General features: G+C 42.5%; 2 protein-coding genes across 2 annotated transcripts in view; both read right to left on the bottom strand.

Moving 5' to 3' along the window:
• Nucleotides 1–3588: 3588 nt before the first annotated feature.
• On the bottom strand, nt 3589–17462 carry LOC310941871 (uncharacterized protein; the record flags this gene model as incomplete). The annotated part of the gene is made up of 10 exons (XM_083907119.1): nt 16878–17462; nt 14225–14456; nt 12575–12682; nt 12311–12494; nt 10551–10675; nt 9934–10001; nt 9683–9796; nt 5856–6090; nt 5346–5671; nt 3589–3622 (listed from the first exon to the last, which is right to left on the bottom strand). The coding sequence occupies exons 1-10, from the start codon at nt 17408–17410 to the stop codon at nt 3589–3591; spliced, it is 1959 nt and encodes a 652-aa protein (XP_083763245.1). The 5' UTR covers nt 17411–17462.
• Nucleotides 17463–19238: 1776 nt separating this feature from the next.
• The window catches only part of LOC310941869 (pleckstrin homology domain-containing family A member 5-like), a 133694-nt gene continuing 126310 nt past the window's right edge, over nt 19239–26622 (bottom strand). Inside the window, exons 30-32 of the mRNA XM_083907117.1 lie at nt 24576–24718; nt 23673–23839; nt 19239–22525 (exon numbers count right to left, since the gene is read on the bottom strand). Of these exons, the coding sequence (XP_083763243.1) occupies nt 22491–22525; nt 23673–23839; nt 24576–24718 (345 nt within the window). The 3' untranslated portion in view covers nt 19239–22490. The remainder of the gene's footprint in view (nt 22526–23672; nt 23840–24575; nt 24719–26622) is intronic.

The following is a 26622-nucleotide window of genomic DNA, read 5'->3' as shown; positions in this document are numbered from 1 at the left end:
CAACTTCACATGCCAATCCTTATGCCCAGGATTCTGAAAAAATTTTTAAAAAATACTTATTTCAGATCATGGTTCATGTTAAAAGGCATTTAATCACTGAATCAGTATAGATTGATCAGTAGTATTGCTTGAATTATGTGTGAATGCCACACCTTTATGTGCATGAATTGCACGTGTAATTAACACGTTCATCACACATTGTGTTAATCATGTGTGATTCATGCATGCAAAGGTGTGGCATTCACACATCATTCAATGCAATGTTAGGTTTCGAACACGGGAGTTTCGTCTCAAAGCATTTGAATTATCAAACTGAACCTGCGGGTGTACAAAATCTCAAAGAGGGCCGTGACATGCTCCTCTTACGGCTTATAATACGCTCATCTGACCGAACAAAAGTTTCGATGTGCGCATCATTCTCATTGTAATAATACAGTACCGAGCTAGCGAGCTAAGCTAGCGAGCTAAGCAAGCATGGCTAATAACAATGTAGCCAAACGGCGTTATGAAACGCACAGTGGATTATTAAAAGACAGCTTCCCTATGTGCGTCTGTATGTGACTTTGAATGAACACTAACATAACATCGATTAACAACGTTAAGGAAAACTCACCCCATAAGAAAATGAGTTCCTCTGATCATAAGAGGTCCGTGCTTGCTTCCTTTTCGTTGCAGTTTTACGTCTGTTCGCCTCCAAAAGTCCAATTCGATAGGAGATAGAGCGGTGCTGGCGTCATGTCATCATCTCAGACAACTACCGTGTGTGTCCTGCTCTCTTTCAGCCGCGGAATAATCATCTGTTTGTTGTTTTTGTGACGATGAAGTCTGCTAACACGTTAGCATAAAGATCGCTAGCTTAAAATGCTAACAGTCCACACACAGCAGTCTCTGTACGTTCGCTGTCCTTGTCCGTGAAGAAGCTGCTCAGCCACAGACTTATTGTCCTTTTCTCTTTGTCTTCCTTTGTCAAACAAAGCTTTGATGATGACTGCTTTGATGATATTCACGCTTTAATTTCGCACTGCACACACACACACTGCACACATACGCTGGACATTCGACACACTCTCTCTCCCTCTCCCTGTCTCTCTCTCTCTCTCCGTATAATTAGCCATGTGTATTCTCTGTGATCGTCAGCTGATTGGCTGAAAAAGCCGATTGGCTGACACTGTTTTCTTCACTTTTAAGTTTTCACAAAGCATTATGGGTAATGGATTGGTTCACATGGTGTAACAGCTTCCTGGTGAACCAATGTGTTTTTCATGATATGTTGATTGTACTTAGCAACCACATCACGATAAGGACCTTGCATATACCGGTACAAATACATGCACACACACGAACGCGCACACATACACGCACACACACGCACGCACGCGCACACACACACACACACACACACACAGATAGTCGGGCAACTACACATACACTCACAGACACACACCCCACATACATACATGCACACCAGGACTTACACCTACACCCATATACAGGATTATAATACTGATTACACAGATACACACACACACACACACACACACACACACTCACACAAACAGACAATACACACAACTACATTACACAATTAGATAAGCCAGGATGACCACACTGAAGCTTGTCTCTTGGAATGTACGAGGAATCGGCTCTAAAAATAAAAGACTTAAAGTTCTTAATCACCTTAATAAGTTGGAAGCAGACATTGTCTTACTACAAGAGACTCACCTGCCTAAGTCAGACTGCCAGTTAACTTCACTACAATTCCCTCACATGTACCTAGCAAACTATAACTCTAGACAGAGAGGAGTAGCTATTCTGATCAATAAGAAGTTACATTTCACACATAAAAACACTATTACAGATCCAGAAGGCAGGTTTATAATAATTACCCTACTAATCAATAGTACAGACTTCTGCATTGCCAACATATATGGACCAAATGTTGATGACCCTTCCTTTTTTCACTCCTTCTTCTCCTCACTATCCACTCACCTGGACACAACAGTCATATTGGGAGGGGACTTCAACATGACACTCAACCCAGAATTAGACAGGCTCAGTATGACAGAAACAACACGAAACTGGCAGTCGACAGTGATTCTTAAAAAATATATGGAGGATTGTGGTCTCTGTGATGCTTGGCGCTCCCGGAACCCAGCTACGAAAAAATACACCTTCTTCTCACCGGTACACAACTCATACTCACGACTTGACTTCTTCCTGACCAGCAGCTCAACTTTAGCAAATATTGCAGACACCGATATCCACCCTATCACTATCAGTGACCATGCACCAGTCTCACTAAACATAACTATAAAGGCAGTTACCCCACCAAACAGAAACTGGAGACTTAATACATCTTTGCTAAATGACCCAAACTTCATCAAATACATCGAGGACGAGTGGGCAACCTTTCTGGAGTTCAATAACCTACCAGGAACTTCGCAATGTATCCTGTGGGAAACAGCTAAAGCAGTAATAAGGGGTAGAATAATCTCCTTCTCCTCATTTAAAAAAAAGAAAGACAATTCACTAGAAATAGAATTAGAACAGAAAATTAAAACACTGGAGACTGCTTACACCACCTCACAAGACGAACACCTTTTGAACAATATACGACAATTAAAACTTGAATTAAATAAAATAATTGAAAGGAAAACACAGTTCCAACTGGAAAGGCTACGCTTAGAAAACTTTGAACATAGTAACAAATCCAGTAGGTTTTTAGCTTACCAACTTAAAATAAATAAGGAAAAAACAACTATCCATTCCATAAAAGGTCCTGACGGGAACTTAACCCACACACCGGAGGAAATAAATAACGTCTTCAGAGATTTCTACAAAAACTTATATTCTTCCAATAATACCTCATCTAGTACAGAGATAGACACATTTCTAAACTCTATAAATCTGCCAACACTTAACAATGAACAGATCAGCACCATAGAATCTCCCATTTCAATGGTAGAACTCTATGATGCCCTTCACCACATGCCAAACAGGAAAGCCCCAGGACCAGACGGATTCCCAGCGGAATTCTACAAAACATTTTGGCCCATACTGGCACCCATATTTCATAAAATGGTAATGGAAATTAAGGAAAGTGGCACTCTCCCCCCACACATAAACACAGCACATATCTGCCTCCACCTCAAACCAGATAAAGACCCCTCACTCCCATCCAGCTACCGACCAATCTCACTCATAAATGCAGATCTTAAAATCATCTGCAAAGCCTTAGCGAGGAGACTGGAAAAAATCACCCCCTTCATAATTCACCCAGACCAAACAGGATTTATCAAGGGCAGACACTCAACAAATAATACGCGCAGGTTAATCAATATAGTAGACTATTGCACAATCAATAAACTTAAATCAGCAATTATGTCACTAGACGCAGAAAAAGCATTTGATAGAGTAAACTGGAAATTCCTTCTTGCGACAATGGATAAATTCGGATTCAAACAAAACTTTGTCTCCTGGATCAAAATTCTTTATAGTTCACCCAGTGCCTCGGTCAGGACAAACGCTCAAACATCTCCAAGCTTCAAGCTCCAGAGAGGCACCAGACAAGGTTGTCCACTCTCCCCCTCACTGTTTGCCATATTTATCGAACCGCTTGCAGCTGCAATTCGAGAAAATGGAAATATCAAAGGTATTCAAACAGAAAATCTGCACCACAAGATAAGCCTATATGCCGATGATGTATTACTCTTCCTTCAAAACTCACAAAACACTCTCTCTGGTACTATCTCACTCATCAATAAATTCTCAGCAGTCTCAGATTACTCAATAAATTGGACAAAATCGACTATTCTACCGATCAACTCCGACTTCAAAACATCTTTACCGACTCCTTTGAAATCAGGCAACATTAAATACCTAGGAATTAGTTTATCCTCTAGGATCTCAGATCTAACTCAACTAAATTATACACCGCTACTTAAAACAATTGAAAATGACCTCCAACGATGGACCTCTCTACCCATATCACTTATGTGTAGAGTCGCCACTATAAAAATGATGATCTTACCAAAAATTAATTACCTCTTCTCTATGATCCCTACCAAACCTTCACCAACCTGGTTTAAATCATTAGATTCAGCTACCACAAAATTCCTGTGGAAAAATAAACCAGCACGTATAAGTCTAAAAACCCTTCAAAAAGTAAAAACCTGTGGAGGATTAGAACTTCCAAACTTTCATAATTACTTCTTGGCTAATAAACTACAGTATGTCCATAAATGGATGAAACCTGACCCACTGGACAATCAATGGTTAGACATAGAAAAAACATTCTGCAAAGATATCCAAATCTGTGATCTACCTTTCATCAGTACAACCATTAAACAGCACCAATGTTTTAAAAGCATAACTATAAGTAGCTCCCTCTCAGCCTGGTGGGAATTTATTAAAATCACTAAGTCCTCACATATACCCTGTAAACTTACCCCAATCTGGAACAATCCTGACATCCTGCGAAATAAAGTTATGTTAAACTTCTCAACATGGCACGAAAAAGGAATAAGGCACCTGGAACAAATACTCGAACATAATACATTCATCCCGTTCCAGAACCTGATGGAGCAATATAACCTCCACAGTAGTAAGTTTCTCAAGTACCTGCAAATTAAATCTGTAATTCGAACAAGGTTTAGAACTAGTAAATGGGAACTAGAACTACCTCCAATAATAAATCAATTTCTAAACCTCACATCTCCCAGAAGATTATCAAAAACGTATGCTCTACTGACAGAAAATGACACAATAATCTCCTTACCAACTAAAAAATGGGAAACAGACCTAGGCATCAGCCCAGACGAAACTTTTTGGAGACAAATATCAGCTAACATGTTCAAAATGATTAAAACCCCAGACTTACAACTCATACAATACAAAGTTCTACACAGAATACACTACACAGGACAAAGAATGTTCAGAATGGGGTGTTCACAATCAAACACCTGCTTAAACTGTAATGAAGACAAAGCCAATAATTACATGCATGCTATATGGATGTGCACACCTGTACATACATTCTGGTATAAGATATGTGAGGACCTATCAGCATGCCTAGACCACACTATACCACCTTCTCCTGCACTGTGTATACTGGGAGATTTAAGTCAAATAAATATAGAAACAGGAAAAGAACGCATGCTAATTACTAGCCTAAGCATCGCCAAGAAAACAATCCTCTTAAACTGGAAAAACAAACAAACAATAAGTATAAGCCAATATAGAAATCTTCTGCTTGACCACATCTCTATGGAGAGAATGTCTGCCTCACTTAAAAAACAGTTGGCCGACTTCAATTCTACCTGGGCACCTTTAATTAACTATATTACTTAGGGCAGTGGGGGGCTGGCGTCTCTGCTGGCCGGCCTCCTGGGGTGGGGGCCGGGGGTCCGGGGTACTGGGGCTGTTTGGTGGCCTTTGGCGTCTGGTGGTCCCGCTTTCCGGCTGTCTCTCGGTGGCTGTGGGCCTGGCCCGTGGGGACTGGGGGGGGGGGGGGTGGCTGGGCGGCTGCCGCCCTCGTGCGGGGGGCGCTGGGGGGGGGTTGGGGCCGGCGGGGCTGCGGGTGTGGGCTGGACTGTCCTGCGTCTTGGGTGGGGGGGGGCCCTAGGCCTCCGTATGCTGGGGCTCGCTGGGCCCCTATGGGTGGGCTTGGCCCCTGCAGGTGGCGGGGGGGCCCTTCTGGAATCGCTCCCCAGTGAGGTGGGGGGGCGCTCGCTGCGGCGCCCCGGCGTTGCCCTGGGGTGGACCGACGCGTCTCTTTTCCCCTGGGCGGGTAAGGTGGTAGAGGCGGGTGGGCTTCCTGGCATGGGGGGTCCCGGGGACTGGGGGGGGGGGGGGGCCTGGCCCGGCCTGGGCTGTCTCCGATCGGTGGGTGGGGCGGGGGCCTGGACTGTCATGGCGGATGCCGTGCTGACCTGGCTACGGGTCCTGTCGGCGTCCGGGGTGCGGCGCTCACTGTTGGCTTCCCCCCCCGGGGGAGCGGGGGCGGACCTGGCCCTGCCGCACCGGTGGTGCCTGTGGAGAGCTGCGGCGTCGCCCCGGTCTGAGCGTACTGGCCTCTGCTGGGCTGGGGGGCTGGGTGGGCGGGGATACACGGTCTGCTAGTCAGGAAGCTAGCAGCCGGCCCGGGTGGCCAACCTTGCCTGCCCTCCGTGCCCCCCACCAGATCTGGTATATCACTCTCACACACACAACTAGGGTATTGGGGGAGATACAGGAAGACCATTGGGGGGGTTGGGGGGCGGGCCCACCAAGTAGTGGGCCTATCCCCCATCTTCCCCTCCAGGGGTCTCCGCTCTCCCCCAATATTTTATGGCATATTAGACACTAGGGCCTGGGGGTGGGGTGGGGCATATCGACTACCCCGCTGTCAGCAAGCAGCGGGGTGTTGTCACCTCATCCTCCCCCCCACATTTTTAATGCATACTAGATACCAACATCCGCCATACACACATCCCACAGCACACATACATACACACCACACCACATCCTGGTGGGGGGGGGTGGGGGATGGGTGTGGGGGGCCTCCCGGGTACCTGTGTCCCGCCCGCCTCCCGGCTGGGCTGGGGTCGGTGGTTTGGGCTGGGGGGCGGTTGTGGAGCTCCGGGGCGCTGGCGGCTGCGGCGGGTAGTTGGGTAGGCTGTCGGTCTGTCGGGGGGAGCCCCGGGGGACCTGGCCATGGCTCTCCATGACTCCTGGGAAGGGTGATGGTGGGCGGCGGGCTGGTCGCTCGGCGGGGGCTGACTTTGGGCGCCCTGCCCTGGGTGGACGGTGGGTCCCTGTGCCGGGTGGGCGTGGGGTCTGCTGTGACAGGTCTTACGGCCTCTGACCCATACCTGCGTGAGGGGGCTTGCCCGGGGCGGATCCGGGACCCTGCTGCCTCCTGTTCCTTGGGGGCCCCCCCCGGCTCCCCTCTGGGGGGGAAGTCGTGTGGTTGGCTCCGGGGTAGGCGTCGGGGATAGCTGTGGCGGGCTCCGGCCTGCCTCCTGGGGGGGCGTTCTGGGGGAGGCTCTACTGTCCCTGGTGATGGGCTGGGCTGCCCTGGGGGCCTGGGTGGGTCCCGGGTGTGGGGACCTGGGGCCTCAGGACCTGCCTCGGTGTGTGGTGGGCTGGTCTGTGCTCGTGGTGCCGTCGTCTCCTGCCCCCTCGGGGCGTGCTCTGCGCGTGGGGGGCGCCGGATCTGCGGCGCCCTGCCCTGGTCCTGTGCGGGGTGGACCCGCGGCTGGCCCTGGGTCGGGCGGTGGCGGGTATCTCCGGGCCCGGGGGGCTGGTGGACGCCCCGTGTGCCTGGGTTACCGCCGGTCTCCTTCCGGGGGGCTGGGGGGCGGCGACACGGTTTCACCACCGATTCCCGACCACACCAAGTGACAACCTCCGCACATACATATATATGGATGCGCGAATACACAGACATACAGATACACACACAGACAAACTCTGGTTCATGATAGAACCAATATAAACTGATACAACCGTTATAGACAAGATCACCTTATCTATATGTGGTTGTTAACAAATTCTAATGGTACTGTAATACAAATGCATATCAGTGTTATTAATGTTGTAATGTTGTCATTACTGCCTTAGTGTGTTATGCTACTAATGTCTATCTAGTGTCTCTCTTTCCCTCCCTCTCTCCCTCCCTCCCTCCCCCTCTCTTATCTCTCCCTCTTTCTCCCCATCTCTCTCACACCTCCCTTGTCTGTCTACCCACCCTCACCCCCACCCCCCCTGTCTGGCCCGGTCCTCCCACACAACCTAATAAATAAAAACATAAATAGCAGGACGGGCATTACAGCGCTGTAATCACTCGCCCTGCAAACAGCAAAATCTGTTCAACACCAACAGACATGCAGTCAACCATAGTGCATGCCCAAGGTACTGGACAGGACAGGTTTTTAAAAAAAAAAAAAAAAAAAAAAAAAAAAAAAAAAAAAACCCTTTATAAGGTAAATGCATACGTGTTGTGTAAGTGAAAGGGAATATCAGATCTGTTTATTTATACGTTATTAATAACAAGAAATGTTACTAATAAAACGACTGTTGTCACTTACTAATCAGGTGTATATGTGTCACTTTAATTATGCAGCAACTCACAACTGTTGATTCACTGGTGGAAACGTGCTTTTTGTTCAGCAGCGTTTGGATAATACACTGATTACTTGTACTTCATTTAAAATGTCAAACTGTGATGTGGTGTCAATATTTATTAGACATAAAATGAGTAACTAGAGCAGATAGAGGTTGGAAAAGTTTAATAACATCAAACCAGAGCAATGCTATATGCACATGGGCAATATTATCAGTTTTAAAATCATCTATTTAAACATGTCCAGTGAAGGGAAAACAAAGACATCTACAGTGAAGTAAAAAAAAAAATTCAAAGTATAAAAATATATTACAAATCTCAAGTATTTACAGAAAAGCTTCTCTCTACACATGTCTAACTGTCTACAGTTAAAGCACCATCAGTTAGTTTACAGTCTAGTTGTGTAAATAAAGCAAACCTGATGCTCTACAGTTCCTCAGTAAACTCAGCACCTATTGAGAAGAAACACTGAAGGTCTCACGTCGCCATGACAAATGAGTAACTACAACTCCCAGCATCCTCTGGGGGGTGGAGAGGAGTAGACAAGGAGACGACCTCCCTTCCAAAGGGTCTGATAAGCAGGAAGTGACGACAGAGCTTCACTGAAGCTGCTAGAAGAACATCCTGTGGGAGAAATGCTTCATTATTCACAAGTGTTCATTTAAAAAAAAAAAAAAAGGTATATTTCAGGTTATATGAGGTCAAATGTGCTGTTGGTATCTTCTAAACACCACATGCACTGAGATCATGGCTGCCATTTTAGGTCAACAATTGCTGTGTGTTGTCGTGTAAAATCACCGATTTTATCAATGGATTTTGATGCAGGGAGTAAGTGATTTACTTAAGTGACTTCTTTTTCAACATAATAGACCTAATGTAGAGTAAAGGCCACATTATACTTCTCCGACTGCGTATGCGTTATCTGTCTGCGTCACCACGTAGACCACTCGAACCTTTATACTTCTGCGTCGTGGTGACGGATAGGCGCTGCAATTTCCCGCCCGATCAGTAGGGGTCGCTGCGCAAGGTTGTTGTGCTTTTGGCTACAGTGAGCAATGGCGTCCGAGAGAGAAAGACTGTTGTTGTTGAAACAGTGGCCGTTTGTCACTTTTCTGTGTCCCGGAACACAGTTTTAAGATAATTTGAGGCGAGAAATTGGCCATTTAGAGTCTAAACATGTGCTGTGTGTGTTAAGATATGACGTATTTATAGTTTGGCAGCTACGAAGTCGGCGGTGTTCAGCTCCGCCTCTGTGGACGCTCGGTGCTCACTGTGAGCCGGCACAGAGCAGCTTATCTCGGCCTGTCCTGAGGACCAATCGCAGCTCTTGCCGTCTCCATTGTCCCTTGACGGAGTGACGGACACTTAAAAAATATTCCGTGCACCCGGAGACGACGCAGAGGCTCTTCGACAGGCTCTGCGTCAACGCAGAGGACTCTGTGTAGCCTACGCAGAGCACTTTACGCAGGAGTATAAATTGGGCTTAAGCAGGTTTGGATTTTATTGGTTGAGTCTTTTGTTAGGTGACACGCACGCACGCACGCACACACACACACACACACACACACACGCACACACCTGTAGATGTTGGGGTCGAGCAGCACAGCCGTGTCTGTGGGCAGCTTTGACAGATGAACCACCTTGGTCTTTTGCTGCAGTCTGTCGCTCTCATTCACCCACACATCTGGCAGTCTGTGGATGGCAAACATCATACTCAGTTCATGAAGACTGTTTGCAGTGTGGATGATGTCAGCAGCTTTAACAATGAATCTAATCTAACGGCAGAGGAAAACACAGGACAGGGCTAAGAGGAGAAGATCAGGTCTCACATGTCTTCGGGTGTCCAGTGCAGCAGGACCTTCACTTTCCCAGAGTCCTCTTTCCTCCTGGCTATTACCTGAAAACACACACACACACACACACACACTGATATCAGGAGTCTCAAACTCAAATGACCTCGAGGCTAATGAGCATCTAGTCTTATGTGAAAAAAAGCAACTGTTCAGTGGAGGCTGGTGATACAAGCTTAAAATGATAACCAATTCCATCATGATTGGCCAATACCTGGAAGTGATCAGCACACCAGCTCTCAGAAGCACAGCTCCCCCCTCTGGTACGGTGGATGCACTGCTACTCATTATCAACACATTGTTTTAACAATGTTTAAAAATGGCTTTGTCACAACTCCCCGTCACAGTCCCTTTTTTACGACTTTGACCCGGCGCTGAGCCCGAGATTACAATACAACACAGCGTTCTCAGCAGTGGCTGAACCGTTTGTTTAGAAACTTCAGGGCTTCGTAAACGAGGTAATGACGCAGATATAGATCAAAAAAAAGCGTTAATTGAAACTTTCTGTCTAGGTCTGCTTTAATACCTGATACACCACAACCCTGAAGTATCACCTTTAATTGTGTCATGTTGTGTGTGTTGGTGTGTGAGCCCACCGTGCTGTGGAAGACGACACTATGACCGTTGCCCAGGCTCTCGATGTGCGTTGCCAGGTTGAGGCAGATGGCTCGATGACGGATGGCGTCCATGGTCTGAGCGTCAAAGAAGTCATGAGGTCGGGCTGGAAAAAAAAAAACAGATTGATCATTTAATATATGCAATTTTCTGTTTTCCTGTGCAAATCTAGCAAGGCTGTTGACGAGTTGAAGCCAAGTCTGCATGTGTGTACAATATGGTGCATAGTTCTGGTTTATTAGCACATTTATAAATAAACCATCAGAGAAAATAGATGTTTGAGTGAGGTAGAAACCAATTATGGTCTTATGGTATGCTAGATAAAAACACAATAACAATGGGAATATGATATGAAAAAAAAATGTGGTCGAAGAATTTCCGAGGCGCATGTGTAAGAAACACTTCCCTGGCATTTCCAACTCGACTCAAAGCAACCTCACCAACCCCAACGGGGGATTCTAAAATGGCTGCCACCATACAATCACTGCTACTCTTACTAGCCGTGTCCCAATCCATGTGCGGTAACCTACTGCGGTTCACTTATGTTTTTTTCTCTCCACTGATGCCTAGCGTTTGCTCATTGTGTGAATTGTTGTGTTTCTTTGCTCTCATTGATGTTGTCCATGTACAATGCCTTGAGATAATGTATGTTGTTAATAGGCGCTATACAAATAAAATTGAACTCCCAGCTCCAAATGTTGACTTCCAGATGGAACGCAGCATTACTTTGCCTGATATACAACCAGAAATTCATACATATCTTGCTTTTCAGCAGCTTTGGTGTCTTGGTTATTTGCTCAGGAGGACAGTTTACTTTGTTTATTTCCTGTAGTGATGTTGTTTTGATGTGACAAAACAACATCACTACTTTCCTTCTCATGAGCAAAGAGGGTATGGATGAAGGCCAAAGGCTCACAGCCCCCTCTCCTGGACAGATTTTTAATTACTTTTGAAGTGTTTTTTTTTTTTTGTGTTGTTTTGCTCTTATTTCGGGGCTGGATCCGTGAATCTTGTTCGTAGAGTGATAAAAATAGTACTGTTAGAATCTGTGAATTCTCCACTGTTTACATAATCACACTGACGCTCCGGTGAGCCGTAACGTTTTCTTTCACCTCCTGCTGGTTTGATCCATTGGTGTTTTAACTGTGTTTGGTGAACATAATAATGATTTATATGAGATTTTAGCTGAGTGTCTGACCTTTCTGTGGGTATGCAGCATGTCTGTGTTTATTAAAGTTAGACATGGTTTTATGACGCTTTTGTCGCTATGTCGGAGGACATCAGTAAAGAAGAGATTAGCGTGATTAAAAAACATCAACGTGTTAATGATGACTGTAATTAATTAATCACAATTAATGCGATTATTTAACACCCCTAATAAAGATAAGTTTGGTAGCACTAACAGCTCATATCATGTTGCTGACTGGAAAAAGAACTGGGAGTTAGAAAGAGCTTTTCGCGATTCTGTTTTCTCACGCCACGAAACAGGTTCGTGGCTCCGAGTATCGCGATTTCGATTACAATACGCATATCGTTACAGCCCTAGCAAGAACCTATGTTTTTAAGGACATTTTGTCCCACAACTTTTAAGGACTTTTTCAGGGTTACGGTTAGAATTGGGTTTAGTTTAGGCACTTAGTTTTGATGGTTCAGGTTAGGGTAAGGGGCTAGGGAATTAATTATGTCAATGATGTGTCCTCACTAACATATAAAAACAAGTGTGTGTGTGTGTTATCCATACGGAGTGAGCGTCTGTGTTTGTTCTTCAGTTTCCTCCTCTTGTTGAGGCCGGCCTTGGACGGAGACTCCTCCTTCACTCTGCCCTGACTGGACAGTTTGGACGAACCGGAGCTGAAGTGAGTGGGGACATGACGGGCCAGCCCCCCCTGGGAGGCAAACGTGGCATTGCAGCCTCCGACGACACACTGCAGAAACACAGATGATTTATAGTCAGGGTAACCCAGGCTGATGCACAGTGTGGTATACATGAGGCGTGTGTGGTCACCTTGAATGGTTTGTCTCCACTGTGGGTCAGCATATGTCTCTGCAGCCAGCTCTGACTGGTGGATGGTGTGTTGTACACTTTGCAGCCCTTCCACAGACAAACAAACACCTGTGACACACACACACAAACAGTCAAATCAGAGAAAGAAAGCGAAACATTTATGGTCCAGGTCTTTGGGCCACTTCTTGTCCATAAGCAGGAAGCAGATTTTCTAGTCTAGCTCCAGAAAAAGCTGATAGTGTGTTTTCCATTTGTCCGTACACAAGTAACCACAATCTTGAGGATTTTAAATGAAAACCAAGCAGGCAGCATTTTCAAACTCCACATTTAAGGTGCACAAAAAACTCTAGTTAGTGTTGACAGCACTATAGTAGATTTAATGAGCTTTAAAATTAAAACGTAACAGTGTGAAATATAGTCTTAGTTGAGTTGCACTACATGTGGAGACCAGCAGATGATAATATGTCTGTGCTCTAGGTACTTTCACAGGAGGAGGACCCAGTGTTGCTGACCATGACTGCAGACGTAACATAACAAGCTGCAGTTTTGTAATGAAATCCTTTCAGTGGGTTTATCTATGGCCCATTTTTTATAAATCAGGGGAGCTGACGACCAATGACTGGTGCAGAGTTTTTGGCCCATATATTTAGCCAATTATCCGTTTCCCCCCCCTCTATCTGATAAAATATAAAAATGACTTCACTTCAATAAACAACACTAATCCACATTTGTATAAACTGCAGAGCAATATTACTGTCAATGGGAAAATACAGGAAACAGGTCATTTACATCCTTTATACCATGTCATAATATATATATATATTTTTAAAGAAAAATAAGTTATAGTGAATTAAGTTTTAGTGACTTTTAGTGGCAATTTTCTGAGAACAAAAATGTGTTATTCCAAATAACTCGGCAAAAACTATTATCAAAAAATATCAATTATCTGGCACATTAATCAGCCTTACCAATAATAGATGAAAGAGGTAAACAACATGATGAATTAAAAGCTACCGATATAATCTTGTGTTCCACATCGAGAGTAGGAGCAACGTCATGAACAACTTCCAGTTCAGAAGTCAGAAACACGCATCTCAGGTAACAGTGCTCTATGTGGTATTTCGCACACACAAACACTGTAGTAACATGTCTGCAATAAAAACATAAATAAAACAATACTACAGGTGAAAGTGCTATTAATGGTAAAAGTAGCAGTATTTGTATGGTGGCAGCCTTTTTGGAATCCCAAGTCAGGGTTGGTAAGGTTGCTCCTAGTTTCCGAGTTGGAAATATAAGGAGTTATATCATAATATGAACCTACTGATATGCATCAGAAAGGTTTTGATGCTTTCTAGAGGTGAAAAAGCTAGCTTGTCAATAAGAGAATAATTTATTCTGGTTTCCGGCCAAGTATTTCCTGATTTTGGCCAAGGGTTTTCATTTCGCTGCATCCCTAATGGATGGACAAAACGTCATGAATCAACAGCTGTCGACTCAAGCTGCTCCTCTGTATCCTTCAGTGGTGACACGGAGAGAAAAACCCACAGAAGTGAGTTTTATTTCATCACATATCTTAATCTTCCAAATAAATGAAATGACACGAAGGCAGCTGTTAGAGTAGAGTGAGCTAACGGAGAGACGGACACTGACCCCTCCTCTCTGTCCGTCCACATGCGTGGCTCTGATGTGTTCAGCCAGGTCCGGGCTGCTGAGGAACAGCATCTGACAGTGATCCCAGCAGCACGTGTAGCTCAGAGACTTTCCTCCAGGGGGCACCGCGCCGCTCCCCGACACCACACCCCCACCATGGCCATTGAGCATGGCCGGAGTGGAGCGACCACTGGACGCCGTGCTCTCCATGTCCATCAAGGTGCTGCTGATACTAGACAACAACAAAAAGATATCAGATGATTGTGACAAGTTACATTCATAATGGACTGGGAAGAAATAAGAACTTTTAATTTATGCAGAAAAATCTCTGGACGATTCACATTCAAAGTGTTTTCTTTCTGCATTCTCCACCCAATGTTGTGTATATTTATTCTTGTGAAAACAGATTAAAGACTTGAAGAAAGAATTTCTAGAAGTCTTGGCTGCCAGCAGGGCACAAGGATCCACTTAACAGAAACACCAGCTAAAATCTGCCATCTTAAAGGGATAGTTCAGAATTTTGGACATAAGACCTATTTTCCAACTCAGCCGGTGTGATGGAGACATTTTCAAGAAATTTCATTCAGTTCTTCTAGTTGCCGAGTTCGCTGATGCTATGGCTAGCGCAAGTCAATGATACAAGTTAGCATGGCATTAAAAACACTCATACTGACTCCACAGTGCACCCGAGGCAAATCGATTGTAACGGCAGACTATCAATGTACATATCTGTGTACAATCACAATTTTGGTCGAGCCAGAGCGTGTCGACCAATTAGTCGACTTTGACTTTACAGCCCTACAAATTAGATAATACAAATTCAAATTACGTGATTCAAATTCAGTTTTTTAATGCTATTATTCAAGTTTAGCAATTCAAATTCAAATATAAACGATTCAAATTCAGTTTCTGGTGGCACATATTTCATTCCATATAAAACACGTAGAGAAATGATCCAGTCTGCTTTAGACTGGATCATTTTTTTTCTACGGTGCGCAGAAATAAAAGAGCTGTCTGCACCAGATGAGGCAGATGAGGGGGCACTACCACTTTTATATTTATGTTGCTTTATCTTACTTTTAAATGAGTAGCAAAGTATTCAAGTAAAAAATTGTTGCATCGAGATGCATCGATAATCGGGTTAGAATCGAATCGTTGACCTCTGAATCGTAATCGAATCGTGAGGTGCCAAGAGATTCCCACCCCTAGTAGGATTTAGCAACATCTGTATCTGTTGCACATTGCTGGTGAATATCTCTCACCTCACCATTTCCCTAAGCACATAGCCAAATGCTGCTATGTGCTATAAATGCAAAATGCTGCTACATTAGAACTCAGAAGTGGGAACTGATAGTGACATCACCTCCGACTTCACTGGTTCAAGTTGAGAAGTTGAGGAAAAAATTAGATGCTTAACATATCTTGGGCTAGCCTTTGTTGGCAATACCTGTCAATGAAAACATGCTTTTAACACACACTTCTACACGTCTACATTTAAACAACACAATGACTAAACAATACTTTGAGAATTAATGACTTAACGTGATACAAATGCGACAGAAATGCCATTAATGTGAAAAGTAATGAAAGATGCCGAGTGTTCCAACTACAAATGGAACACGTCATTACATAATTATAAGCCTAAAAGGGTGGCAGAGCAACATGGTGGCCTGTTGTCAACTCCTGTTGTAAACAAAGAGGTGATTTTTTTTTTCCATAATGAAAACTCAAATATTCAGGTAATTGTACACTCAAACATCAGTATAGATCATTGGTTCTCAAAGTGCGGCCCACGGGCCAATGGCACAATGAATTACAGTTGATAGTTTTAATCCAGGAAGTACTAAGCTTGTTAAATGTTTATTGGACATTACTGGATACAGACCATTAAGTGTAAACAAAAATACTGGGTATTTACCAGGTTTCTATATGGTAAATTTTAGTGTATTATTGGGTTATAAGCTGGTATATATATACAGCCCCCAATTACTAGCTACCCAGTAAATATATGGTAACAGAAATGTGTTACTTGGTATTAACCTGTAATTAGAAGGTAAGAACAATGGCCAAAATACTGGGTAATTACCCTGTAAATTATAAAAAGCGTCGTCATTAAAATGATTACAAATGGGATTTCTTTCTGGGTTTTTTTCTTTGGTGGCCCTCAGTCCAGTGTTGGGTTCCTATATTGGCCCTCAGGTATCAAAGCTTTGAAAACCCCTGGTCTAGATATTTTACATCACATTTCTGCTAAATGGACCTAAAATGACGACTACCACACCTTTAATGGTTCTACTTCATCATCCCTCTGACAATTTCAAACTAAAGAAAGTATATTTTAGTGTTAAGGGTCACAAACACAAAGTTCGGCAGTGTTTGAAATGTAAGTCTCAACAGAAGTTATTGTGGTGACATTGTTTCCCTGCACCACGTGTGTTAAAGGGAAAAGGTGTTTGAGGGTGAACAGTTAACAGAACGAGCCTCTTCAGTGGATAAACTCGTCATGTTGTGAGTGAATATATTAAAGGAACTATAGAATGTTTAAAGCAGTAAAGTCAGTGTGTGTGTAGCTAACACCGAGCACACAGTGAAGTTACTGTGACCCATCACCAGCTGTATAAATCAGTGAAGGCCTCGCGATGGTTCAACAGACCTGTCCTCAGAATCCATGCGGCTCAGCGGTTCTCCATCCGAGGAGGTCAGCTCCACGCTGGCCCGTCTCTTGGTGCCGTGGGCGGCATTTGTCTCCGCGGTCTTTGTGCGCTCGGCGGGCGGTGAGGAGGAGGACACGCTCTCCGCTTCTCTTTGTTCTTGCTTCAGCAGCACCCGGGAGCCCTCTTGTGCAGAATCGATACTACTCGCCAAACTCCCCTGAACGGGACTTTTCCCCGGCTCAGAGAGTTTGTCACCGGGATCCCCCTCGTCGCCGTGTTGTTTTTCGGTTACAGAGTCGGCTTCTTTGTCAGCCTCGGGGACTCGGGACGGTTCTCCATCGTGCTCTTCCGGTGCACCGTGACCAGCGCTCGCGTCCATTCCTGTTCTCTGCTCGTTGTTGTCGCCCGGTTCCTGTTTGGGGTCCGGCACGGCCTGCTCCTCTGAGCCGGTTTCTGCCGTTTCACCGGTGCCGTTTTGCTCCGGCTTCGACTGTGACTCTTGCTCTGCCCCCTCGCTCGTGATTTGAGCCATTGTGGAACAACACGCCGATCTATTCGAGTGATGTTCCCGTGGAAAAGTTGCCCCGGGCTGCCCCTCTCCTCGACTCACACTCTCCGCTTGAAGCTACAACACAGCGGTGTGGGTTTGCATTACGTCGGGGCCGCGCATGGTCGAAGATGCTCTAAAGAGGAAGATGTCTCACTCGGTGTTTGAACAGACACCGGGCGACAAGGAAACGATGACGATCTCGACCACAACAAACACACAATTGCATCAGTTTTGCTTGAAAGGTCACGTGTGTACATTTTAGGTGGATTCACAGCGCATGAAATCCACAGACATGAAAAAAGTAATGCAGCTTAAATTACGTTTGGGTGATCAAATCAACTTAACGGTGGCGAGCATACTAACTTATACCACACACAAACACTGCTAGCATGTACTGCTAATAGCAGCACTGCCATATTTGTTCCACAGTCAATCACTTGTACACATAGTTCAAACTGAGGTTTAATGTTAACCACAGACATGGTGTCATACTGTTTTTGTCTGCAAAATACCACATAGAGCGTTGTTATCGTCTGCTATTGTTCACAATGTCTAACATTGACTAGCCCGGGATACACTTGCGTCCATGTTTTTTCTGACTTTTCAGAGATGACATCACTCCCAGTTCTGACTTCTAAGTTACAATATTATACACAGTATTCTACCAGGTAGTTGATTTATTCAAATAATTTATTCTGTTCTGTTTTATGTCTCTCTGTATTGTTCTGTTAATTTGTTTAAAAAAAAAATGTCGCCGTGGGTGTAGTCGATTGAACATATGCTGAGTGAGTCATCTTCGCACGCATAGGCGATCTTGGGCATTGTGGCCTCTCAGCTCCACGTGTTCCGACAAACAGAAAAATGATCCTGGTGTAAAAAAAAGTGCTGAAAAAGCACGTTCACTTCTCACTATAATATATTTTTTATTTTCTAATAGATCACATGGTTTTCTTTGAAGGGGGCGGGATTGATTGGCTATAAATTAAGGCAAAATTAAACAAATGAAGAACTGTTCACACAATGTAAATAAATAAATGACCAACTCAACGTCCACTTATCATTTTCCAGCAGTTACAACCATAGACTAAACCAGTTTGCCCTCAAATGTTCTCTGTGGGGAGTGGACTCACCCTTTACAGACAACATACTGCCTTGATCCAAGGTATGGTGGGTCACGGGCCAGTGCCAAATGGTGTGGCTTGACCCCCCCCTTGCGTCCAGGCATGGGTGGGGGTGGCCAACACTGTTCTCTCCCTTTATTTATTTCTTTGTATACTGATCATTGTTGTGTATATTTTATCTGTGTGTATATATATATATATATATGTTCTGGTAGTCAGATGACATTGGCCCCCGGGCCGCACTTTGAGAACCAATGTCTTAGTCCGACTAAAATCAGACTTTTAACATGCACATAAATGCACTCAGTAAATCATTAAACCACTCACACAATAACTATCACATTCACTATTCTTTTTGTGCTCATATAGGACAGGTTTTTCGATACGATAAAAGGACATAAAAACATTGTTGACATAACATTTAAGTGAACGCTTTCTTTTCTTAGATTTTCACCCATTAAGGATAGGAAACATTTCAATGAATTTGCTCACAGCTATAACCACAAATAGACAAATAAATATGAAATCAGAAGTATATGAGGAAAAGAAAAGCTACAAACACATATTTAAGAACATCAAAGTTTATTTCACATGTTATAAAACAGATGGGTTTGAACTTTTTGCATATTGACCCTAATAATAATAATAACTTCTTATAATTTTGATATTCACTTTTTCTCTTTTCAGTGTTTACATAAATTATTCTATCTGGTTTTATTTATTTACACTTTTTACAACTCTTTTTATGTCCTGGAGCTCCCGAGTCCCACTTATTGCTTCGTACATGTGCTATTCCCCCGGCTCTTCACCACCTCAAAGAAACCGCAGACAAAAAGAAGTCTCACCTGTGTCATGTCCCTCAGCCTGTTCGCTCTATAACATCTGAATAATGTCAAACAAAGTGAGAGACACAAAGAGAGACAGACTGGAAATCCATCAGAAACAAGGAGAAACATTCACAACTCTTGCAAGATACATATTTCTGTCCAAAAGGAAAACAGCAGCATGACGCGGCACCTTGTTAAAGTAAAAACCTGCTTTAAGTTTGTTCATATACTCTTCATTTATTTATATATATATATATGTGTGTGTGTGTGTGTGTATAATCTTTTACAAGGCAGGTGCAAATGATGTGAAAATAGAGTGGAAAGGGGAGCAAACAATTTAAAGATGGAAGATAAATCACTTAAAGGTGAGAGTAAAGCACTGCTGAGTCCATCTTTGTTGCTTACAGCTCTAGTCTCCTCTCGCCATCAGTGGGAAGTCAGGATGACTTTAACACTGAGAAAAGTTTAAAAAGTTGCATGTAGTGAAGTGAAGTGAAATCCCAAAACAAGTGGAGATTGTGAAACATATTTTCTAGCTCTAGTCAAACACTTTAAAACGAATTAAAGCTGGAGTAGGTGACATATATTTGGCATATTGGTGTAAATCAAAAATAATTCCACAATAACAAAATTCAGCACAATGTGAATCAAATGATCTGAGAGAGAACTGGACTTCTGCACCTTCTCTAGACTCTGTTTTCAGCCTTTAGGGAAATCTGACCTGTGACAGGAGGCTTTAACCAATCACAAGGCAGTTGAGAGGGGCCTTCAAGTGGATGTAATGCATGCATGGACCCTTCAATGGAAAGATTGCTATTCCAGCATTGGTAGCTACTAGGGATACGTCGGTATCGGAATCACTGGATCGGATTTTGGAAACATAAAAACACACGAAATCTGACATAATCCAAATATCCAATATATACTGTGCACAGACTGTAACAATGTACATAAAAATCAGCAACAGTAAATATATGGTAACAGAAATGTGTTACTTGGTATGAACCTGTAATTAGAAGGTAAGAACAATGGCCAAAATACTGGGTAATTACCCAGTAAATTATAAAAAGCGTTATTATATTAATGCTTAAATTACATTATATTAACGCTTATATTACTTGATGCTAAACTGTAGACCTGCAATCTGGTCATTAAAATGATTACAAATGGGATTTATTTCTGTTTTTTTTCCTTTGGTGGCCCTCAGTCCAATGTTGGGTTCCTAAATTGGCCTCAGGTATCAACACTTTGAGAACCCCTGCTTTACATGTAACATTAACTACCATCAGTAAAACAGAACGTTCTGATGAACTCCAACTGCGACTGTGACTGGCTTGTATAACAAAGCAACCTTTTGCAGTAATGTTACTTTGACCTCGTACGACATGAACGTGCCAGGAAAACACCTCAACACAGTTCTCCACCATCTGCCTTTGCAGATAGAACCCAGTGGAAATAGATGTTCTAAAAGTGTACATTGTAAACAAAAATGCACAGAGTCTGAGTCCGGACAGTAAAATAGATCTGCAAGTAACGATTATTTTCATAATCGATTAATATGTGGAGTATTGGTTTGGTCCATAAAATCAGTGTTTCCCAAACCTCTAAATGATGATTAATTTAGCAATTGATTAATAATCAAGTAGAAGAAAGAAAGCGTATGTAACCCATACAAATGGCCATAAGGTGGCGACTTTACTGAGCTGTATGTAAAGGGGTCGTACCTATGTTCCCCGTTTTTCCCAAAAAAGGTCCTATGTTCCCCACTTTGTATGTGACAGGGGAACATGGGACCCTTTTTTTGAAAAAGGGTAGGGTTAGGGTTAGGGTTAGAGAAAGGGTCCTATGTTCCCCGGTCACATACAAAGCGGGGAACATAGGACCCGGGGAACATAGGTACGGTCCCGTATGTAAAACGTCGTTGATGTCAGTAAACATTTTCCTGAGGGGTGTATGGTCTCAATCACTAGTTTCAGGTCTTCTTCATGATGTCCCAGTCTAAAAGATGATAAATCAGGGTATGCATTTGGGTGCGGACGCTGTGTGACGGCTAGTTACTATACTGTCCAATAGGTTGCAGGTGAAAGTGGACGAGCAATACAAAATACGTACAACAGAAGTTGTAATTCAGGACTGAGAATGATAGAATCATAGTTAAAAGCATTCTAATTCCCACTAAACTTCACTAGTCAGGTTATTTTGTGGTTAATGTTAGCAATATAACTAGGTTCCCTAACTAGCAAGTGAATCTACTCCATTCTATAAACACGTTACGTGGTACATCTGAAGCAACATGTCCACCGATACTATGGAACAGCGCTAAAAACAGAATGGTAAAAACTTGGACGACTTGGAATGACTAATTCAGATGATGTCTCAATGGACTATATGCTCAGAGCGACACTTACAACTTCTGCTAAATTATAAGCCAGGTCCTTAATTTACAGTCAGTGTTAGTCAATTGAAAACATTTACATTGTCTTCTAGTAGTTGTTTTGATAGTTAGTCCTGATGGATTGAAGAATTATTAATTAGTATTAATTAATTCATTATGACTTATTAAGTATGCAGGTCCCAGATGATTTCAGATGATTTCCAAATTTGGAACAAAAAAGAAAGCAAACTAAGTGTTGGTGGCAATTTGGACGTTCTGTGAATTTCAGGGAAATCATGATTGTAGGATGGTGGACCTTTTGTTCTGCTTAACTGGTGTGAACACAGGCTGATTCAGCGAGAGTCAGCATGAGTCATGTCATGTCTTTTATATAGAATATTTCTTGCCTTGCTCAGTCAGCTTAACACAAATTAATTCACAATCTTATATCTATGCATCAATGTTTTTGGGACAACGTATGGATGGCTTCAGGACACGTCAACATGGACAGATCTCTCTCTTGTCTTGGATGTGATGGCGTTCCATCAGTATGTGGTTCAGTCAGGTTTTAGCAGGGCTGCTGTCCTCTCACTCTCACTCTCACTCTCAGTCTCCTTGTGGGCTTGAAACAGTAGTATCAAAGTAGTTCTGTTGTAAGAAGCCATGGAGCATGCTCTGTGCAGACTGGGCTACATCTGGGCTCTACGGGATGTTAGCGTAGATGTTGCAGGCGACGTTACTCATGTGTCGCTGCTCACCAAGGTGAATGTCTGTGCTGCGGAGAGGAAAAAGGGGGAGAGACCGAGCAATGAGTAACTTAGGATTCTAAATGTTGGCAGATCTTTATAGTCATACTGATTATACACGTACAAACATTTGAAAACCTTGTGTTGTAGGTGATCCGCGTGTTTGGGTTTTGCGTTGTAGTTAACATTGTTGTTGTCCATTGTATATCAATATGTAATTGTCTCAAGGAGGTGCCTCCCCCTAATTTAACTGACTGTAACTAAGGTATCTGAAACAAATCTAAAATGAACACAAAACAAGTTTAAATAACCCTAACTTTGGGACAAATATGCTAAAGGATACAAGATCAATAATCACTTCTCAAAGGAACTTTGATCCATTATACAGTTCTAGCACTACTCGGCTTGACACAACTTTGCTTGTTGTTTTTGCTTTTCCAACAGCAGTGCCTGAAAGCTGGTGATCGTGAGCCCAATTCTAACCTGTTCAGCTGTATTTCAGTTCAGTAACTCTGTCAAACGGAGTCTGCCCTCCAGTCATGCAGGAATTACTGAATCATTCAGTAATTCCAGTTTTAATTAACTGATTCTGTCGTGGCAAAAAAAAAATCCTATTTTTCTTATGGTTCCAATGGCTTTGCTTGTCACTACTGAAAGGGTAAATGTTTGATGTGCAGAAGAAAAAGAACAAAGGGGAGGTTGTGGGTTCAACGGTGATGTTAAAAGGGTGACGTGATTTAAAAATCCTTTGTGCTCAATGTTCAATGCTTTGAACTGCATTGCCTGTCACTATAGTTTGTGTGCTTGTGTCGCATATAAAATGATGTGACAGCAGTTTGGCGCAACTGTGCTATGACAACCACGTTGAGGAGGCACTATGAAGTAATGGAACATGTGCCTGATACCAAACCTTTTAAACTTCAATATATAATTATTTTTGACCAGTGAAATTGGGGATTATGTCAAATACAAAACATACATTTCTAAACAAAACAACGCAGATTGGTTGTGTGGGAAAGTCAGAGAAAGGTTTGGTTGATGACTTATAATATAAGACCCTTTTCCTTGTCTGTGTGACAGCATCATACCTGATGCACTCTAATCGGAAATAACATGCATCTATAAGTTCACTCAGGTCACATGTGCCACAGTGACATAGGGGAGGACTTCACTTACAAGCCAACACGTTGTTGTTGTTGTTGTGTTTCTTATTGTCTTCTTTCAGCTGGTTGTTAGAGTCCAGGCTCCTCTCCAGCTTCTGCCCTCTGCTGGTCTGCTGGGTCATTTCTACCTCCTCCTCCTTGGGCTCAGGGCTGGATGTCTCATGGTCTGGCGTCTGGAGACTACAATCAGCAGAGGCAGCACACTGTGTAAAACTGAAGAAATGGTCCAGCATCAATTTGATCCAAAGTAAAGAGCATTTCATCCCTGACAGAAGAGCTGAAAACGTCTTTTTGTGATTGAGAAAGACGTTCCGTCAGTGTTCCTCTGCACTCAAGTGTATGGACAAATCCTGACACACTGACAGCACCATCTTTGCTGTGTGTAGTCCACAAGCCTCAGGCTTAATCGCCACTTTATTTTCACTGTTAGACAGTGAAAATGTAAGCCACATTGTAAGCCACTTTCACACCACGCCAGAATCCATAGAGAAATTCAGCAATTTTACATTACAACACACAAGAGTTGTTGATCCACTGCTACGTACATCATCGGTCAGTTCAAATGTGTTATTTTGTGAATGTGGTGATTTAATCAGTGACACCAATGAACCAAAGGATAAGGCAAACCAGCAACTAACGTATCTGCAAGCTTAAAATCCAGGATTTTGTGTGAGTGAGTAGCACAACATTCTAATTCTAATTTCTAATTGTTATATTCTGCTATATTCATTCATTGCCTACATTTTGATCTATGTCCATTGGTCACGCCTCTTGGAAGTGGGAGGTGACTACACCCTTTCCAGACTCATCTCACTTGTTAATTTAAATGTGTGTTGATGATGACCAACCTTCATTAACCAAGGCGGTTGAGTTGGCCTTTGATAGTCTGCTGTTTTTGGTGTTTTCTATCACCTACCTGTTTTCTGTGGTGGTGTTTGTGGGTGAGCTCGTCAGATCTTGCTTCCTGCTGTCATCATCCTCAAAGGGCTCGAGGTTCATGATCTCAACATGCTGAGGCTTCGTGCCCAGGTCCAGAATCGTTACCCTCTGACTTTCACACTAGAAACACACAGACTCACAATTCTTTCAATATTGCATTGACGTTCATTCATAATGCACAGCTTTACATTGCAGGTTCAAGAGGTTCCCCAGGCATAAGAGTGCTGGGGAACAAAAGGTTTGTCACTATATTTTCCAGTGCTACATATCGTTATTCTGGAGTTTCAACCAACAGAGATGCTTTTATGGCACCAGTTTATATTTTGGCCGTAACCATATTTGGGGGTGGAGCACATGTGAGACTGTATACACTGGGATTTTCCACGTACACCTGCCATGCTCCTATACTGGCTGTCAATCATGCAGTGTCCATGCCCCAATACATGCTGTGCTTTATGATCCATTTGACCATAAATGGGAACATCAGCCACAAAAAGGATGTCATTCTGTATTGAAGGAGACCTGAAGCTTTACTGATGTTATAAATCGACTCAGAAACAAGCTCTGTTTCTCAGAGACTTGCATACAAACCAGTAGAGTCACCCCCTGGCCATTCTGGCCAATGGAGGCTTCAGAAACTTATTATCAATATTTGTAATTATTAATATTCCCGCTTTACCTAACCAATTGCAATGCCTAGCACATTTAAAGGTTCTTAAAGGCAGTGAGAATGGGGATATTGATTGATTGATTGATAAAGGGCCAGTATCGAGGACTAAGGGACAGGAGTGGAATATAATATTTAGAGCCTTAAGGACTTAAGGTTAATCGTACTTCCATAACAAACGTCAATTTGTACTAGACACATCAAAAATTAAAAGTTATCAAAAGCTCTCGCAGATTCAAAAGGGCATGGCCACGGTAACCAATTTCAACCAATCGCCACGGAACAGGAAGTGCCCTGTAACTTGATGACTGATCTACAAATATGAAGTTCACACATGAGAAAAGAATGGGGAAACAAATCATTATTTCCATGGAGCTTGATTGGTTGCTTCCAACTGGAGTGTAGCCCAGAAGCAGCGACCCATTGGGGCTGAAACCACAGGATAAACCCCTTAAAGTCAACCTGTCTTTCCTACAAATCCTTTGTTATTACCTCAGATTACAAAAAGATGCTACAGTCACTGTAGCTGGTTAGCTGCAGTGTGGCAGGCTGATTTGGGATTACACTCTGTGAATTTAACAGAGCTGTGGATGGATCATTAGATCCTCCACCATCTGTTGGCTGTGCACCCTCCAGCTGTACTTCATTTCATTCAACTATAATTCAATGTTCATTTCCGTATACTAGTATACTAATCTTCCATTGCACTTCTTTCCGTCCTTCACTCTATCTAGTTACCTCGGCCTGTCCTGATGAAATAATGACGTCTCAGTCATTAGATGCTTGGTGTGATCAACAGATTTGCGTTGTTGTTGACGCGTTATTTTGTTTTTTATGTCAACGTTTTGACCTGACAGTTTAAAGGTTTTGGAGATTATTAATGTTTTATTTATTTTAACTTTGAATTTTAGATTGACATCAAAGTTGCACTGTCATTGTAATGTATTGAAATATAATATGGACACCACATATATATATATATATATATATATATATATATATATATATATATATATATATATATATATATATATATATATATATATATATATATACATATATATATATATATATATATATATATACATATACATATATATATATATATATACATATATATATATATATATATATATATACATATACATATATATATATATATATATATATATATACATATATATATATATATATATACATATACATATATATATATATATATATATATATACATATACATATATATATATATATATATATATATATATATATACATATATATATATATATATATATATATATATATATACACACACACACATATAAACACGCACATATACTGTACCGAACCCCAATG

This window comes from Microchirus variegatus, assembly GCF_963457635.1.
Source record: "Microchirus variegatus genome assembly, chromosome: 20".
In the NCBI taxonomy this organism is placed as follows: domain Eukaryota; kingdom Metazoa; phylum Chordata; class Actinopteri; order Pleuronectiformes; family Soleidae; genus Microchirus; species Microchirus variegatus.
Note: the sequence above shows the minus strand (reverse complement) of the source record. Positions and strands in the feature narration are given on the sequence as shown.